This window comes from Bombina bombina, chromosome 9, assembly GCF_027579735.1.
Source record: "Bombina bombina isolate aBomBom1 chromosome 9, aBomBom1.pri, whole genome shotgun sequence".
NCBI classification, from domain to species: domain Eukaryota; kingdom Metazoa; phylum Chordata; class Amphibia; order Anura; family Bombinatoridae; genus Bombina; species Bombina bombina.
Window position 1 is genome coordinate 231,576,314 of NC_069507.1, and position 20,414 is coordinate 231,596,727.

The 20,414-nt window shown below is 32.9% G+C and overlaps 1 protein-coding gene across 3 annotated transcripts in view; it reads left to right on the forward strand.

Moving 5' to 3' along the window:
• GFRA1 (GDNF family receptor alpha 1) overlaps positions 1–20,414 on the forward strand; it is a 244,736-nt gene that overhangs the window by 210,828 nt on the left and 13,494 nt on the right. For all 3 annotated transcript variants that reach the window (XM_053692686.1, XM_053692688.1, XM_053692687.1), the window contains exon 7: positions 14,950–15,137. In XM_053692686.1, the coding sequence (XP_053548661.1) occupies positions 14,950–15,137 (188 nt within the window). The remainder of the gene's footprint in view (positions 1–14,949; positions 15,138–20,414) is intronic.

Below are 20,414 nucleotides of genomic sequence, written 5' to 3' on the forward strand. Positions count from 1 at the left end.
CACAAAATGTTATGTTATAGTGCTAGTGCTTAGCTTTACACAAAACATTATGTTATAACGCTAGTGCTTATCTTTACACAAAACATTATGTTATAGTGCTAGTGCTTAGCTTTACACAAAACATTATGTTATAGTGCTAGTGTTTATCTTTATACAAAACATTATGTTATAGTGCTAGTGCTTAGCTTTAAACAAAACATTATGTTATAGTGCTAGTGTTTATCTTTATACAAAACATTATGTTATAGTGCTAGTGCTTAGCTTTACACAAAACATTATGTTATAGTACTAGTGCTTAGCTTTACACAAAACATTATGTTATAGTGCTAGTGCTTAGCTTTACACAAACCATTATGTTATAGTGCTAGTGCTTAGCTTTACACAAAACATTATGTTATAATGCTAGTGCTTAGCTTTACACAAATCATTATGTTATAGTGCTAGTGCTTAGCTTTACACAAAACATTATGTTATAGTGCTAGTGCTTAACTCTAAATAAAACAATATGTTATAGTGCTAGTGCTTAGCTTTACACAAAACATTATGTTATAGTGCTAGTGCTTAGCTCTAAATAAAACAATATGTTATAGTGCTAGTGCTTAGATTTACACAAAACATTATGTTATAGTGCTAGTGCTTAGCTCTACACAAAACATTATGCTATAGTGCTAGTGCTTAGCTTTAAACAAAACTTTATGTTATAGTGCTAGTGCTTAGCTTTAAACAAAACTTTATGTTATAGTGCTAGTGCTTAGCTTTACACAAAACATTATCGTATAGTGCTAGTGCTTAGCTTTAAACAAAACTTTTTGTTACAGTGCTCACAAAACATTATGTTATAGTGCTAGTGCTTAGCTTTACACAAAACATTATGTTATAGTGCTAGTGCTTAGCTTTACAAAAAAACATTATGTTATAGTGCTAGTACTTAGCTCTAAACAAAACAATATGTTATAGTGCTAGTGCTTAGCTTCACGCAAAACATTATGTTATAGTTCTAGTGCTTAGCTTTACACAAAACTTTGTTATAGTGATATTGCTTAGCTTTACACAAAACCTTATGTTATAGTGATAGTGCTTAGCTTTACACAAAACTTTATGTTATAGTGCTAGTGCTTAGCCTTAACCAAAACATTATGTTATAGTGCTAGTCCTCAGCTTTACACAAAACATTATCGTTTAGTGCTAATGCTTAGCTTTAAACAAAACTTTATGTTATAGTGCTAGTGCTTAGCTTTACACAAAACATTATCGTATAGTGGTAGTGCTTAGCTTTAAACAAAACTTTATGTTATAGTGCTAGTGCTTAGCTTTACACAAAACATTATGTTATAGTGCTAGTGCTTAGCTTTATACAAAACATTATGTTATAGTGCTAGTGCTTAGCTTTACACAAAACATTATGTTATAGTGTTAGTTCTTAGCTTTACACAAAACATTATGTTATAGTGCTAGTGCTTAGCTTTATACAAAACATTATGTTATAGTGCTAGTGCTTAGCTTTACACAAAACATTATGTTATAGTGTTAGTTCTTAGCTTTACACAAAACATTATGTTATAGTGCTAGGGCTTAGCCCTAAACAAAACATTATATTATATCACTAGTGCTTAGCTTTACACAAAACATTATGTTATAGTTCTAGTGCTTAGCTTTATGCAAAACATTATGTTATAGTGCTTGTGCTTAGCTTTACACAAAACTTTGTTACAGTGCTAGTGCTTAGCTTTAAACAAAACTTTGTTATAGAGCTAGTGCTTAGCTCTACACAAAACATTATGTTATAATTCTAGTGCTTAGCTTTAAACAAAACTTTATGTTATAGTGATAGTGCTTAGCTTTACACAAAACTTTATGTTATAGTGCTAGTGCATAGACTTAACCAATACATTATGTTATAGTGCTAGTGCTTAGCTTTACGCAAAACATTATGTTATAGTGCTAGTGCTTAGCTTTACGCAAAACATTATGTTATAGTGCTAGTGCTTAGCTTTATGCAAAACATTATGTTATAGTGCTTGTGCTTAGCTTTACACAAAACATTATGTTATAGTGCTAGTGCTTAGCTTTACACAAAACATTATGTTATAGCGCTAGTGCTTAGCTTTACACAAAACATTATGTTATAGTGCTTGTGCTTGGTTTTAAACAAAACATTATGCTATAGTGCTAGTGCTTAGCTTTAAACAAAACATTATGTTATAGTGCTAGTGCTTAGCTTTAAACAAAACTTTATGTTATAGTGCTAGTGCTTAGCTTTACACAAAACATTATGTTATAGTGCTAGTGCTTAGCTTTACACAAATAATTATGTTATAGTGCTAATGCTTAGCTTTACACAAAACATTATGTTATAGTGCTAGTGATTAGCTTTAAAATAAACATTGTTATAGTGCTAGTGCTTAGCTTTAAACAAAAGATTGTTATAGTGCTAGTGCTTAGCATTATATAAAACATTATCTTATAGTGCTAGTGCTTAGCTTTACACAAAACATTATGTTATAGTGCTAGTGCTTAGCTTTACAAAAAAACATTATGTTATAGTTCTAGTGCTTAGCTTTACACAAAACTTTGTTATAGTGATATTGCTTAGCTTTACACAAAACCTTATGTTATAGTGATAGTGCTTAGCTTTACACAAAACTTTATGTTATAGTGCTAGTGCTTAGCCTTAACCAAAACATTATGTTATAGTGCTAGTCCTCAGCTTTACACAAAACATTATCGTTTAGTGCTAATGCTTAGCTTTAAACAAAACTTTATGTTATAGTGCTAGTGCTTAGCTTTACACAAAACATTATCGTATAGTGGTAGTGCTTAGCTTTAAACAAAACTTTATGTTATAGTGCTAGTGCTTAGCTTTACGCAAAACATTATGTTACAGTGCTAGTGCTTAGCTCTAAACAAAACAATATGTTTCAGTGCTAGTGCTTAGGTTTATACAAAACATTATGTTATAATGCTAGTGCTTAGCTCTACACAAAACATTATGTTATAGTGCTAGTGCTTAGCTTTGCACAAAACATTATGTCATAGTGCTAGTACTTAGCTTTACACAAAACATTATGTTATAGTGCTAGTGACTTAGCTTTACACAAAACATTATGTTATAGTGCTAGTGACTTAGCTTTACACAAAACATTATGTTATAGTGCTAGTGCTTAGCTTTACACAAAACATTATGTTATAGTGCTAGTGACTTAGCTTTACATAAAACATTATGTTATAGTGTTAGTGCTTAGCTTTAAACAAAACTGTATGTTATAGTACTAGTGCTTAGCTTTACATAAAACATTATCTTATAATGCTAGTGCTTAGCTTTAAACAAAACATTGTTATAGTGCTAGTGCTTTGCTTTACACAAAACATTATGTTATAGTGCTAGTGCTTAGCTTTAAACAAAACTTTATGTTATAGTGCTATTGCTTAGCTTTACACAAAACATTGTTATAGTGCTAGTGTTTAGCTTTACACAAATCATTATGTTATAGTGCTAATGCTTAGCTTTACACAAAACATTATGTTATAGTGCTAGTGATTAGCTTAAAACAAAACATTGTTATAGTGCTAGTACTTAGCTTTAAACAAAACATTGTTATAGTGCTAGTGCTTAGCATTATATAAAACATTTTGTTATAGTGCTAGTGATTATCTTTAAACAAATATTGTTATAGTGCTAGAGCTTAGCGTTAAACAAAACATTATGTTATAGTGCTCGTGCTCAGCTTTACACAAAACATTATGTTATAGTGCTAGTGCTTAGCTTTTCACACAACATTATCTTATAGTGCTAGTGCTTAAATTCAAACAAAACATTATGGTATAGTGCTAGTGCTTAGCTTTAAACAAAACATTATGTTATAGTGCTAGTGCTTAGCTTTACACAAAACATTATGTTATAGTGCTAGTGCTTAGCTTTATACAAAACATTATGTTATAGTGCTAGTGCTTAGCTTTACACAAAACATTATGTTATAGTGTTAGTTCTTAGCTTTACACAAAACATTATGTTATAGTGCTAGGGCTTAGCCCTAAACAAAACATTATATTATATCGCTAGTGCTTAGCTTTACACAAAACATTATGTTATAGTTCTAGTGCTTAGCTTTACACAAAACATTATGTTATAGTGCTTGTGCTTAGCTTTACACAAAACTTTGTTACAGTGCTAGTGCTTAGCTTTAAACAAAACTTTGTTACAGTGCTAGTGCTTAGCTCTACACAAAACATTATGCTATAATTCTAGTGCTTAGCTTTAAACAAAACTTTATGTTATAGTGATAGTGCTTAGCTTTACACAAAACTTTATGTTATAGTGCTAGTGCATAGACTTAACCAATACATTATGTTATAGTGCTAGTGCTTAGCTTTACGCAAAACATTATGTTATAGTGCTAGTGCTTAGCTTTACGCAAAACATTATGTTATAGTGCTAGTGCTTAGCTTTATGCAAAACATTATGTTATAGTGCTTGTGCTTAGCTTTACACAAAACATTATGTTATAGTGCTAGTGCTTAGCTTTACACAAAACATTATGCTATAGCGCTAGTGCTTAGCTTTACACAAAACATTATGTTATTTTGCTTGTGCTTGGTTTTAAACAAAACATTATGCTATAGTGCTAGTGCTTAGCTTTAAACAAAACATTATGTTATAGTGCTAGTGCTTAGCTTTAAACAAAACTTTATGTTATAGTGCTAGTGCTTAGCTTTACACAAAACATTATGTTATAGTGCTAGTGCTTAGCTTTACACAAATCATTATGTTATAGTGCTAGTGCTTAGCTTTAAACAAAACTTTATGTTATAGTGCTAGTGCTTAGCTTTACACAAAACATTATGTTATAGTGCTAGTGCTTAGCTTTGCACAAAACATTATGTTATAGTGCTAGTGATTAGCTTTAAAATAAACATTGTTATAGTGCTAGTGCTTAGCTTTAAACAAAACATTGTTATAGTGCTAGTACTTAGCATTATAAAAAACATTATCTTATAGTGCTAGTGATAAGCTTTACACAAAACATTATGTTATAGTGCTAGTGATTATCTTTAAACAAATATTGTTATAGTGCTAGAGCTTAGCTTTAAACAAAACATTATGTTATAGTGCTAGTGCTCAGCTTTACACAAAACATTATGTTATAGTGCTAGTGCTTAGCTTTACACATAACATTATCTTATAGTGCTAGTGCTTAAATTCAAACAAAACATTATGGTATAGTGCTAGTGCTTAGCTTTAAACAAAACATTATGTTATAGTGCTAGTGCTTAGCTTTACACAAAACATTATGCTATAGTGCTAGTGCTTAGCTTTACACAAAACATTATGTTATAGTGCTAGTGCTTAGCTTTATACAAAACATTATGTTATAGTGCTAGTGCTTAGCTTTACACAAAACATTATGTTATAGTGTTAGTGCTTAGCTTTACACAAAACATTATGTTATAGTGCTAGGGCTTAGCCCTAAACAAAACATTATGTTATATTGCTAGTGCTTAGCTTTACACAAAACATTATGTTATAGTGCTAGTGCTTAGCTTTATACAAAGCGTTATATTATAGTGCTAGTGCTTAGCTTTATACAAAACATTATGTTATAGTGCTTGTGCTTAGCTTTACACAAAACTTTGTTACAGTGCTAGTGCTTAGCTTTAAACAAAACTTTGTTATAGAGCTAGTGCTTAGCTCTACACAAAACATTATGTTATAATTCTAGTGCTTAGCTTTAAACAAAACTTTATGTTATAGTGATAGTGCTTAGCTTTACACAAAACTTTATGTTATAGTGCTAGTGATTAGCTTTAAACAAAACATTGTTATAGTGCTAGTGCTTGGCTTTAAACAAAACATTGTTATAGTGCTAGTGCTTAGCATTATATAAAATATTATCTTATAGTGCTAGTGATAAGCTTTACTCAAAACATTATGTTATAGTGCTAGTGATTATCTTTAAACAAATATTGTTATAGTGCTAGAGCTTAGCTTTAAACAAAACATTATGTTATAGTGCTAGTGCTCAGCTTTACACAAAACATTATGTTATAGTGCTAGTGCTTAGCTTTACACTTAACATTATCTTATAGTGCTAGTGCTTAAATTCAAACAAAACATTATGGTATAGTGCTAGTGCTTAGCTTTAAACAAAACATTATGTTATAGTGCTAGTGCTTAGCTTTACACAAAACATGTTATAGTGCTAGTGCTTAGCTTTACACAAAACATTATGTTATAGTGTTAGTGCTTAGCTTTACACAAAACATTATGTTATAGTGCTAGGGCTTAGCCCTAAACAAAACATTATGTTATATCGCTAGTGCTTAGCTTTACACAAAACATTATGTTATAGTGCTAGTGCTTAGCTTTACACAAAACATTATGTTATAGTGCTAGTGCTTATCTTTACACAAAACATTATGTTATAGTGCTAGTGCTTAGCTTTACACAAAACATTATGTTACAGTTCTAGTGCTTAGCTTTACACAAAACATTATGTTATAGTGCTAGTGCTTAGCTTTATACAAAGCGTCATATTATAGTGCTAGTGCTTAGCTTTATACAAAACATTATGTTATAGTGCTAGTGCTTAGCTTTATGCAAAACATTATGTTATAGTGCTTGTGCTTAGCTTTACACAAAACTTTGTTACAGTGCTAGTGCTTAGCTTTAAACAAAACTTTGTTATAGAGCTAGTGCTTAGCTCTACACAAAACATTATGTTATAATTCTAGTGCTTAGCTTTAAACAAAACTTTATGTTATAGTGATAGTGCTTAGCTTTACACAAAACTTTATGTTATAGTGCTAGTGCATAGACTTAACCAATACATTATGTTATAGTGCTAGTGCTTAGCTTTACGCAAAACATTATGTTATAGTGCTAGTGCTTAGCTTTACGCAAAGCATTATGTTATAGTGCTAGTGCTTAGCTTTATGCAAAACGTTATGTTATAGTGCTTGTGCTTAGCTTTACACAAAACTTTGTTATAGTGCTAGTGCTTAGCTTTAAACAAAACTTTGTTATAGAGCTAGTGCTTAGCTCTACACAAAACATTATGTTATAATTCTAGTGCTTAGCTTTAAACAAAACTTTATGTTATAGTGATAGTGCTTAGCTTTAAACAAAACTTTATGTTATAGTGCTAGTGCTTAGCTTTTCACAAAACATTATGCTATAGTGTTAGTGCTTAGCTTTACGCAAAACATTATGTTATAGTGCTATTGCTTAGCTCTAAACAAAACAATATGTTACAGTGCTAGTGCTTAGCTCTATACAAAACTTTATGTTATAGTGCTAGTGCTTAGCTTTACACAAAACATTATGTTATAGTGCTAGTGCTTAGCTTTACACAAAACATTATGTAATAGTGCTAGTACTTAGCTTTACACAAAACATTATGTTATAGTGCTTAGCTTTAACCAAAACGTTATGTTATAGTACTAGTACTTAGCTTTACATAAAACATTATGTTATAGTGCTAGTGCTTACCTTTATACAAACATTATGTTATAGTGCTAGTGCTTAGCTTTATACAAAACATTATGATATAGTGCTAGTGTTTAGCTTTACGCAAAACATTATGACATAGTGCTAGTGTTTAGCTTTACACAAAACATTATGTTATAGTGCTAGTGCTTAGCTTTATACAAAACATTATGTTATAGTGTTAGTGCTTAGCTTTACACAAAATGTTATGTATATTCTGGGACACCCACTGAAAGGGGCTGATAGCAGAACCCCCCTCTCCCCGGCATATGCACCGATTCGTTATACAAACAGAACTAGTAGTCTAAAGTCTGTATACATCAGTTTGTATCTAAAACCTTGGGGTTTGGTGAGGAGTCTTAAAATCAGCACAATGTTTTTTTAAAAATAAACAAAACTATTTTTACAAAAACACACTCAGATGAGATAAAAAAATGGATAATCTACAAAACATTTATGCAAAGAAAAATCTAGTGTACAATGTCCCTTTAATTAAGATAGCTGATAGCTTTAATGCATTCTAGTAATATGCATTAGTACAGCTGTCATGTTGCTGTTAAAGCTGTATTATGATAAAGGTGGCAAATTAGCAGCCAATTAGAAGTTATATTCTGTAAAGCCCATAAAAAAGGAAACCACAAATGCCTTTAGGCACTTACATACATGACCTGGGTGGAGGGCTTTAGAAATGTAACTAGAACCAACTCATACATAAAATACCCCTTCCTACTTTTAAATGTCCGACTCGGGCTGTAAGTCTGTACAGAGCTAATTTGCAATCATTTGCTGAAAATAAATTGGAGCAGAAGTGAGAGATTGTAAGTTTCAGTTGCTTATGGCTGTATACAATATAAATATGTTTCTGGGTTATACAATGGAGTTTCCATATTGAAGAGACATTGAAGTCATAATTAAAATTTAATGATTAAGAAAGAGTAGGCACTTACAAAAAAAAAAAACTAATTTAATTGTGTTATAAATATATTGTTTTTAATCACATGTTCTATCTGAATCATGAAAGTTTAATTTTGGCTTTTATGTCCCTTTTAAAAAGGCTTTTGAACTTTGAAACACTATGGATTCGATGATCTAACGCTCTCCGCTCTGGGGAGAAGTCTTGTTGTCAGTAATGGAAGGTCCCTCAAATAATTTTTTTTTAAAAGCCATTTTTTTGCTTGAGAGCTGTCTGAGTTCTAGGTGAGAAAGAGAGACCCATACAGTACATAGCAATGTAATATAATTATAAAAAAAGCCCCCAAAGATTTTGCCTGATTTCTCTCTATGCCGAAGAGTTTGATCCGGTGCCAAAAAGCATAGCATACATCAAAGTAATGTTATTGTTCGTTATGGAACTCATTTGGGCAGGTTCTAAAGAAGACTCTGTCCTCTCTATTTTGATGTGATACTATAGAGAGTTTTAATCTAATGAGGGGCAAATTCTGCTATTTTGAATGTACAGTCACAGTTTACAGCAAATTACCCCAAGAGTCTGTATGGCTGTAAATGATGTATCTCAAGGAATTTGCCAAATGTTGTGTCTAATCGCATTACAATACTAGGAGTCTATTTCAAACATCATATGCCTTAAATTGTGAGAGAATCCAATATAACTGTATTTAACCCCTGAAAATGGGTTGAACACATATGTAAAGTCCAGCTTAAGAGCTGCAAGCTTTGTAATTTGAGAGCAGGGCCCAGTTGGTGAACCAAACAGCAGAAGCATTTGCTTGTACCCATCAAAAAAAAGGCTGACCTGTTTGCAAGCTGTAGGGCTTGCCTATGTACTTATCCCATTGGGTTTAATCGTCAAACCTTTTTCTTCTTATTACAACTGCCTATAAGTACTTTTCAAGTTCGAGTCAATAGCAATCATTGTTTTTCTATTGTGTTTTTTTTGGACAGAAAACCATTATCAGGTCATCGAAGAAATAGGAGACAGTCCTCTTCTCAATGATCACTAGGCTTGTGCATTTGCTTTTTTAATGTCATTTTGTAAAGAAAACACAGATTTTAATTTTGTTTTAATAAAACGAAATATCTGAACAAATGCACCAACTAAATTTGAAGAAAATGAAGAAATACTGACGAAATTCATCAGTTTGTTTTCTTTAAATTACATTTAGGGGTTAAATATTTACCTGTAGCGAGCTGAAGAGCTGTGCTAATCCCGACACTTCTACAGAGAGCCATAGAATCCTAGAGCCTGCATTAAAGGAGAAGGCCCTTTCGCGGAGACCCTGGTATCCACCACACTGGGCCTTCTATCAGCGCATCCCGTGGGCTCTGTGAAGCACGGTCGGGATTAGTGCAGCTCTCTAGCGTAATAGAGGTATAGCCATTGGTTAACCTTGTTCACCTGTAGCAAAGAAACATTTTATGTAAATATTCCACAAATATTCAGTATTCCTTTCGTTTAAAACAAAATTAATACAGAATAGTGCAGCAGATGAATATTATGGAAAATACATTTTTCCTTCCAAAAGATTTTGGATGAACCAAATTTTTTGCTGCTTTTAAGCAATCACAATCCATTTTCTAAACACTTTCCAACTGATTGTTTTAATTTTTAAATTTCTATCAGAATCAAAAATCAGAAAGATTTTGATCAAGCCCATAGTTATCTAAGCTCACTATGGCAAACAATTAAATAATCAATGCCTGTTATTTTTCCATTAGCACTTCCCTTTGATGCAGTGCATGATATTGTAATCAGGAGAATACAAGCTCTGAACAACATATTGAAAAAAGAAACATCTGTATATGCCCCTTAGAGATGGCAAGGGTTAAATTGTAGCTACAAATCACTGCTAGTTCACAGTGAGAAATTAACATACAGTACATTCAGTTTTGATTTCCTGAACTATAAATCTGAAATCCCTAAAATTCCCTGAAGACCTGATTAAAACAGTTTTCTATTCATTTACCAAAGGAGGAGTGAAAGGAAATAGAACACAGGTAATTTACTTCAGCTATGAACACATTCCCTTTGAAATTGCTGTAATCTTTTCAACTTTTGCAATGTAAACTTTTATCATTTACTTTGTTGCAATAATTATGCAGATGGTTTAGACTCTACAAAGGAAAGTAATTCCCTTTTTTGGGCTAGTTTTCTATTTTCTTTCTTTTTTTTTTCTTTTCTTTATCCAGCTTATGAACAATAAAGCAATTTCATTACAGAATATAAGATTGGAGTTTGTATATCAGTTCAGGGATCCCTGAACGAGCAATGTTCAGATTATGTCTTTATTACTCTCATTTTTATACCATGATTTAGAGAAATGATTTAGCATATGGACCATTAACATCAAATGGGCCACTTTAGTATTTACAAAATGACAGTGCCAGGGGAGTGCTAACTACCCAAATGCTAGCATTATTAGTTAGGAAGTATTAGTTGGCATCTTGTTTAAAGGAACCTACTACCTTCTATTTTATAGGGACAAAAATGTATATATAAAAAAAATCTAATGTTTTAGTGCATTTTATTATCGCACTACTGATATATATAACTAGTTGTTAAACCCCTGTAAATAGGTTAAAGGGACAGTATACACACATTTTCATATAACTGCATTTAATAGACACTACTATAAAGAATAATATGCACAGATACTGATCTAAAAATCCAGTATAAAACCATTAAAAAAAACGGACTTAGAAGCTCCCAGTTTAGTTCTGTTGAAAAGGTTAGCTGGAACACCCATTGAAAGTGCTTCTAGAGCAAAAATAGCAGACACACACCCCCTCTCCCTTCCTCTGCATATGAAAAGACTCTTTACACAAACAGGAGCAAGCTGGAGTAGGTATACATCAGTATTCTTCTAAAAATGTGGGGCCTGGTTAGGAGTCTGAAAATCAGTGCAATGTTATTTAAAAATAAGCAAAACTATATATTTAAAAAAAAAAAAAAAAAAAAAAAAGCTTTATAGGCAATATAAATGGATCATCTACAAAACATTTAAGCAAAAGAAAAATCTAGTGTATAATGTCCCTTTAAATACATAGCTAAATTAGAGCTATGCACTGCTGGGACCTACCTGAGCACTATTGGTGAGATAATGAAAAGAGATTTATGTACAAGTAGCTTGCTCCCAGCAGAGCATTACTGCTCCTGAGTCTACCTAGATATGCTCTTCAACATAGTATAATATGAGAAGAAAGTAAATCTCATAATAAAAGTATACTGGAAGGTTGTTTATAAATTGCATGTTCTATATCTGTGTTTCTCAACTCCAGTCCTCAAGTAAACCTAACAGGCTAGATTTTAAGGATATCTTAACTAGAGCACAGGTGAAATCATCAGCAGATCAGTAACCATGGTTACTTACCTGCACTCACCAATTAGCTGATTAATTCACCTGTGCTCTAGTTCAATCAATGAAAATCTGGCCTGTTTGGGGTACTTTCCAATGACTTGTTATACCAGCTGCAGGGTATAAAATGTATGAGAAATTGAATTTTCAGGTTTATTTGTGTATAAGAAATTTTTTGGTTGTGTGCTAGAAAGCACAACCTATTAAAATGTTGAGGTTGTGGGTAAAATCAAATCTCATTATTTTATCACTTTGTGTACACACTCGTGCGTCCTTATCGGTAAACCAAAGATCAATACTATAGAAACTTAACATTTTATTAGTTCTCTCTTCTACACTCCAGTGGGAGTGTAATTTCTTCTGCTGGCTTTCATGACATAGCTTGTCAATAGCCTGTACTTAAAGTGATGGTAAACCTTAAATAATCAAATGCCATAAATGTAATCTTTGCCATTAAAAAAGTATATGTGTACTTTTTTTTTTTAAATCCATCTGTGAAAGGGTTAAATTAGTGCACATGGTAATGCTTCTATTACAATGCTAAGCCGGCCCACATGGATGAACTCTTTTTTGTTTTTTGTTTTTAAATGACAATTCTAGTGAACATCCAATCAATATGTGTGTCATATGACAATCTGGAAGTCCAACCCCTTTAAAGCCCATAGAAAGCCTATGTAGAGAGTGGGTGGGACTGCTCTATACATCACAGCCCAGCTAAAAGAGGAATTGAAGGGGGCGGAGAAACAGACAATACCAATTAGGATTATAAATCTTTTTTTTTTTTTTAAATATATACACTTAAAAAAAAATAATTATGTGGTTTTACTTGCAAACTAATATATGTTTCATTGCAACATTCTTATAGTCTGAAATTTACCATCACTTTAAGTATAGAAACTTTCAATATAGGTGGGAATACCACAGGCTTTAGCCTCATCTATTTTAAATTCTGAAATAAGGATAAAGGCGCTACTTGTAAACAATTTAATGTACTCTAGAAGGTAAAATGGATCACTGGGAACAAAATAAAAGGGAGAATATTTTTGGGTAAACTGTACCTTTAAGAAACACTGTTATTTCTGAATCATTAAAGTTTAATTTTGACTTTTATGTCCCTTTAAAAAAAAAAAAATCTCATTACACATTTAAGCCAGAAATGAAATTTGCATGCAATGTTTACAAAGATTTGCTAAATATTGTCCTAAAAATGCTAAATCTTATAAAACATCCTATGGGGAATTAATGACATATGTGAATGAGGTAAGAAAATATATACAAAAAATATAGACTCTGGGTTCATGAGTTTTTGTTTTTCGGTTAAGCATGGTCCAATCAATCACCAAATCTCCATTAGGGCTATGGAGATTGTCCCAATATGAATTTGAAGTTCTGGTGTTTAGAGTTTCTTTGTTTTGTTAATCATAATATATTGTGAATCTCTTTATGCACAAATAATTTATTTTTGAAAGACAGACAGACAGATAGATACAGGGAGTGCAGAATTATTAGGCAAGTTGTATTTTTGAGGATTAATTTTATTATTGAACAACAACCATGTTCTCAATGAACCAAAAAAACTCATTAATATCAAAGCTGAATAGTTTTGGGAGTAGTTTTTAGTTTGTTTTTAGTTATAGCTATTTTAGGGGGATATCTGTGTGTGCAGGTGACTATTACTGAGCATAATTATTAGGCAACTTAAGAAAAAACAAATATATACCCATTTCAATTATTTATTTTTACCAGTGAAACCAATATAACATCTCAACATTCACAAATATACATTTCTGACATTCAAAAACAAAACAAAAACAAATCAGTGACCAATATAGCCACCTTTCTTTGCAAGGACACTCAAAAGCCTGCCATCCATGGATTCTGTCAGTGTTTTGATCTGTTCACCATCAACATTGCGTGCAGCAGCAACCACAGCCTCCCAGACACTGTTCAGAGAGGTGTACTGTTTTCCCTCCTTGTAAATCTCACATTTGATGATGGACCACAGGTTCTCAATGGGGTTCAGATCAGGTGAACAAGGAGGCCATGTCATTAGATTTTCTTCTTTTATACCCTTTCTTGACAGTCACGCTGTGGAGTACTTGGACGCATGTGATGGAGCATTGTCCTGCATGAAAATCATGTTTTTCTTGAAGGATGCAGACTTCTTCCTGTACCACTGCTTGAAGAAGGTGTCTTCCAGAAACTGGCAGTAGGACTGGGAGTTGAGCTTGACTCCATCCTCAACCCGAAAAGGCCCCACAAGCTCATCTTTGATGATACCAGCCCAAACCAGTACTCCACCTCCACCTTGCTGGCGTCTGAGTCGGACTGGAGCTCTCTGCCCTTTACCAATCCAGCCACAAGCCCATCCATCTGGCCCATCAAGGCTCACTCTCATTTCATCAGTCCATAAAACCTTAGAAAAATCAGTCTTGAGATATTTCTTGGCCCAGTCTTGACGTTTCAGCTTGTGTGTCTTGTTCAGTGGTGGTCGTCTTTCAGCCTTTCTTACATTGGCCATGTCTCTGAGTATTGCACACCTTGTGCTTTTGGGCACTCCAGTGATGTTGCAGCTCTGAAATATGGCCAAACTGGTGGCAAGTGGCATCTTGGCAGCTGCACGCTTGACTTTTCTCAGTTCATGGGCAGTTATTTTGTGCCTTGGTTTTTCCACACGCTTCTTGCGACCCTGTTGACTATTTTGAATGAAACGCTTGATTGTACGATGATCACGCTTCAGAAGCTTTGCAATTTTAAGAGTGCTGCATCCCTCTGCAAGATATCTCACTATTTTTGACTTTTCTGAGCCTGTCAAGTCCTTCTTTTGACCCATTTTGCCAAAGGAAAGGAAGTTGCCTAATAATTATGCGCACCTGATATAGGGTGTTGATGTCATTAGACCACACCCCTTCTCATTACAGAGATGCACATCACCTAATATGCTTAATTGGTAGTAGGCTTTCGAGCCTATACAGCTTGGAGTAAGACAACATGCATAAAGAGGATGATGTGGTCAAAATACTCATTTGCCTAATAATTCTGCACTCCCTGTAGATAGATAGATAGATAGATAGATAGATAGATATATAGATAGAAATCTCTACATTTTTCTTTTTCTTTTCTGTGTTAATTAATTGCTATTGCCCCTTCCAGGAAATTCAATAGAGGCCTTTGGAAATGGAACTGATGTAAGATTACAACCAGAATCCCCACTACATACCACAACATTATCAACACCAAATATATCCAAAAACAAAATTAAGGAAACTGGCTTTGATACATTGCACATTAGCAATGAAATCCCCACTCACAATGGATTGCCAGCATGTGCTAATATACAGGTAAGACCAACATGTAACTTGTGTGATATGTTTTAGAGTTAGGATAGTAGCACCTGTTATAAAATGTTTTCCTTATCATTATGCTTCTCTATATTTCTTTAACAACTGTATAAAAATAAACTTTAGACACATTAAACTGTCTAAATCAGGGGGTTCCAATAGTTTCACAAGAGGTTAAAGGGATACTAAAACCACATTTTTTTTCCTTTCATAAATCAGATAGAGCACACCATTTTAAGCAACTTTCCATTTTACTCCTATTACCATTTTTTCTTCTTTCTCTTGGTATCTTTATTTGAAAAAGCAGGAATGAAAGCTTAGAAGCCAGCCCATTTTTGGTTCAGCCTTCTGGATAGCATTTGCCGATTGGTGGCTACATTTAACCACCAATCAGCAAGCGGTGCTGAATACCAAGATACCAAGAGAATAAAGAAAAATTGATAATAGGAGTAAATTAGAAAGTTCCTAAAAATTGCATGCTCTATCCAAATCATGAAAGGAAAAATATGGGTTTAGTTTCCCTTTTAAGAAGCCTGGTCATCTTATTTGATGTTGCCTCCTGAAGCTAATTAGGGATGGATATAAATTATCTGAAAAGAAACAATCTCAGGGGTTTTTGTGGCTCTTTAATTTGTTCCTTGCAAGAATCAGTTTAAAGTGCTTTTAATCCCTAGAGTATAGGATAGATGTGTACTGTTCCCTACTTCCATTCATCTAAGCACAACATCCTAGTATTTTCAGAATTGCTCCAATTGTCAAAAGAACTTGAAAACATAACACTTGAATAGTCTTTTTGCCTATTGAACAATCACATATAAGGTGTTTTGCAAACGCTAATCCCATGTGACTGCAAATCAGCCCTGTCATTCTAGTGACTTAAACTTCTGAATCAGCTTAGAATATCAATGCAACAGTGCTCTCCAATTCAGGTTCCAACTGCCCACTGCCTGCAGATTTATAAAAAAAATCATCTTGCCCTATACTGCCAAAGGGAGGAGCTCAGAGGGCTTTTGTTATGGGCATTTTACTATCTTACCATACATCAATAATTAAAATAAGACATTTTAAATGATTAAAATCACGTTGACATACCTGACATAAGTCTTAAAATGCTGCAAAATATTCAAGACACTGTTAAAGAGAAAGGTATATGATACTAAATCAGACAAATTATCAACACTTAAGATCATGTTCAAAATTCATTGAGCTTTGCTTACTTACAGCATGATTACAAGTGGAGCACTAATTAACGCTACGGCTTGAGCGTTAATTGCACTGGAAGTAAGATTTTTGCGTTCATTGGGCTGCGCTCTTATTATGAGTTGAATGTAAAATATTTTTGATCTAGCGGTAACCCGACTAGAGCAAAAATCTGAACTTAGAATATTGTGTGAAGGTTCACGTATTCCCCATAGAAGTCAATGGAGGAAAAAATCAGAAAAAAACAGCACACTCCCGTGCAAACACGATTGCATATTCTCATTTGCGCTAACCCTAACACAGATTCTAATACGCGCAAACACGTCATGAAAATATGAATATTGCATAAATATGCTTTCAAATGTTTTCATTTACTTAACTGCAAGGGGCTCCAATGCTTTTATATATATATATATATATATATATATATATATATACGCTGCTGAACGGGAGGTTGTCCCCGAAAACGTTTCATTAAACTGAAGCTTTTTTTTCACAAAGACCTGAGAGTGCATCATCTTTGAAGTTTATTATTGGCATGTTTGCACCCAGGCAGATGTCCGGTTGGAGGGTGTATATGTAACCACTCTGCAGCCTGACCCACCAATAATCACCTGGTCACCTGCCTGGGTGCAATGATGTAATGCAATATTCAAAAGAAAGATTGCACTCACAGGACTTTTTTCCAAGTATTGAATTTACTTTAATGGAACGTTTTCGGGGATGTTATCCCTTTCATCAGCAAACCCGACATGAAAATATGAATATTACATAAGTATGCTTTCAAATGTTTTCATCTACTTAATTGCAAGGGACTCCAATGCTTATATATATATATATATATATATATATATATATATATATATATATATATATATATACATATATATATATAAATATATATATATATATATATATATGTACATTTGTATGTACAGTATGTGTTTAAATTAGTATATATGTCTATAAATACATATATACACATATAAATAGATAAATAAATACATATATATATATAAATATATATATGTACATTTGTATGTACAGTATGTGTTTAAATGAGTATATATGTCTGTAAATACATATATACACATATAAATAGATAAATAAATACATGTATATATATATATATATATATATACACACACACACATATCCATGTTCAGTCATGTATTTGGAATCATTCTAGCATAAATTGCGATCGCGCTTACACTCAACTCGTAATACTAGCCCAATTTAATATGCTCGCAAAACATTTGCGCTCCACTTGTAATCAGGCCCTTAATGGGCATTGGTTCAATTAATATGTATAACTAGATTAGGTGCATAATACACAGTAGCTTTCACATCAAACAGGATCTACTAACAATGCAGGAACTACTACTGTAGCTCCCGGTTGTGCATTACTGCTCCTTCAATAAATAATAAAAACAATAAATAACACCAGACAAAAAAGAAAGTTTTTATAATAGCAGTAGAAGGGAAAGTTGTTTATAATTGTATGCTCTATCTGAATCATGAAATACATTTTTGGGTCTCATGTCCCTTTAAGGCTATTTTTGTTTCAGTGAGATTTACGTTGTAAATCTAGGTGAATGTCTTACCTAATTTTTGCTACTAAACTGAGGTCAGACAGAATGCTCTATAGTAAGTGAAACAATATACACAATTTTGAAGCAGGACAGATGCTATAAAAACTTTAGAAATTAATAATTTGATGAGCGAGTCTAACAAATTTGATAAATGCAGTGTCAGCTCATTTCTTTAATCATCACCTTAAAGTCTTGTTAAAATCACACTACATTTTGGAAATACTGCTCTTTACCATAAGTATTTCAGCTTCCAGCTAATACAATTATATGCAATAATTAAAATTAACAGTTAGGTACTTAATGAAAGTACTAAGTACCATATCTTCTGTAAAAGTGCCTAATTATACTCTTTATTACTTATGCATCATATGCATAGTACAGCTAATTTATACATATTTATACAGTGAGAGAAGCACTCAACCAGGAACGAACAGTGGCTTTGTGGCTTAGTCGGTGAGTCACCAACTGAGAGATGCCTCTTTTAGCCCAATTGTTCTATTCACAGAGGAGAACATTCCTGAAGTATATCAGTCTGATCACACCTAGAAAGGATGGTCCAGCTCAAAATACCAGGCAGTCCTCCTACAAACGAAGAACATGTCAGTCCCAAATGATAATTTTTTGGGACTCATTAGTGAGGTGCAGCCATGTCCCTCTAGAGTGGCACATTGGACAGTCTAATGCCATGTGTGTATGTGTGTGTGTGTATATATATATATATATATATATATACTATATATATATAGTAAACACACTCTGTTATCCCGCTACTCCAGAAAGAGGACTTGAAAAATAGATTAAAAAATAAGTTCAAATTTTATTTGTCAAAAAAGTTAAAAGTTTAAACATGAAAAAACAACAATCACAGGACCTGTGTCAAAAAAATATATTGTTGAATATAACTAAAATAAATAATAGGGAATAGGGAATTTGATTTACTTCCTTTTATTTAAAGGCCCCTGTCCATTTTGTTTTTGTTTATGTTTTTTGATCTAGTTGATCAATACATTATGGATATTTTACATGTAGCCACATATTAAGCCATATAGCATAGTTTATATAGCAACTTGCTGCATCTGTTTTTAAATGGAGTCTTTTTTCACATTAGGTTCTGAAGGGGTTAAAATTTTGACTATGTGAGAATTATTCTCTTATTTGTTAGGTCAGGTGAGACCTTAACAGGTGTGTGACCCCTCCCCTTGAGTTTGTGATTGGTCTCCTATGTACATAAATGTGTGTTTTTTCTTCATATATGTTAGCTTGATAAAGGGGCAGTAGCCCCGAAACGTTGCTCTGTAATAAAGGCACTGTTGCCATTTTTTGAGTGCCACCGGTGTATTGTTTCATTAATGTTTGTAATAATGTTATATATAGAATGCTCAGGACAAGTGTACACTCCAGGGCTAACACTAAATCTACATAATTAAACCTTAATTTTGATTCCATATCTCTTTAACTGTTGTTTTCTGTTTGATTGCTAAAGCCTTATTTTTTTTTAAACTGGAATGGAAAATTAATTAGAACACCCAAACACAATGCAGGACTGTGTGGATATCTGAATATTTCCATCCATGAGTGAGTGTAGACCATTTTTACCCTTAAAGCGTACATGTAACCATTATTTATGTCACAAATCTACATGCCCTACTTTATACGTTCCCTGTTCTCCATAAATTCACTTCCCTCCAAATATACAGTATTTTAAAGTCTTTTCTTGACTGAAGAAAGGTTACAATTACTGTTTATGCTCTAAGGACTTGGGAACTCGAGTTGTTGCCCTTTAAGTTATATATTTATCTAGTATTGTTCTGAGAATAAATGGACTTTGTGTTTGAAAAGAGGGCACAATAATTGTAGCTGTTTCTGTGAAAAAAACAAACATACACAGGCAAAAACTATTAGGGTATGCTTTTTATAGGAGATTGAATTTAGGCTAGAAACCTTTATATCAACTATAAAGTTTTCTTTTCACTTTTTATTCTTGTAATTTGTCAATTAATGTTTCAACAAACCCCCTTTAAAAAGAGACCGTTTTAGTTTTAGAGACTGTCAGTGAACTAACATGTGTCAATGCTTATCTGATACCAATTTAACTTTCTTAAATTACCTAAGGGACCTTGCAGTACCAGACATATTAGCTAATCTCACCAGAGTGGAGAACTTTAGATCCCTGGGCCCTTGGTGAAGTGAAGACAGTTTTTTTAACAACATTACACAAATGTTTGATATAGTTACTAAACAGCCTCTACAGCGTTACCCCTGAAGCTTTACTAGAGCCTATATTATTTTATTCAGCTTCTTCACTAAAACTAATTTATTCTCTCCATTCTTTAGTTACATAGTTACACAGTCACATAGGTGACAACAAAAATCTTGAGTTCAAGCTTTTAGATGTTCCTGTTACTACTTTTGATGCAAAAGAGGGCACAAAACCCAAATTGAAGAGATTTACAGTTGTGCTTCAAAGGGGAAAAAAAACTTCTTG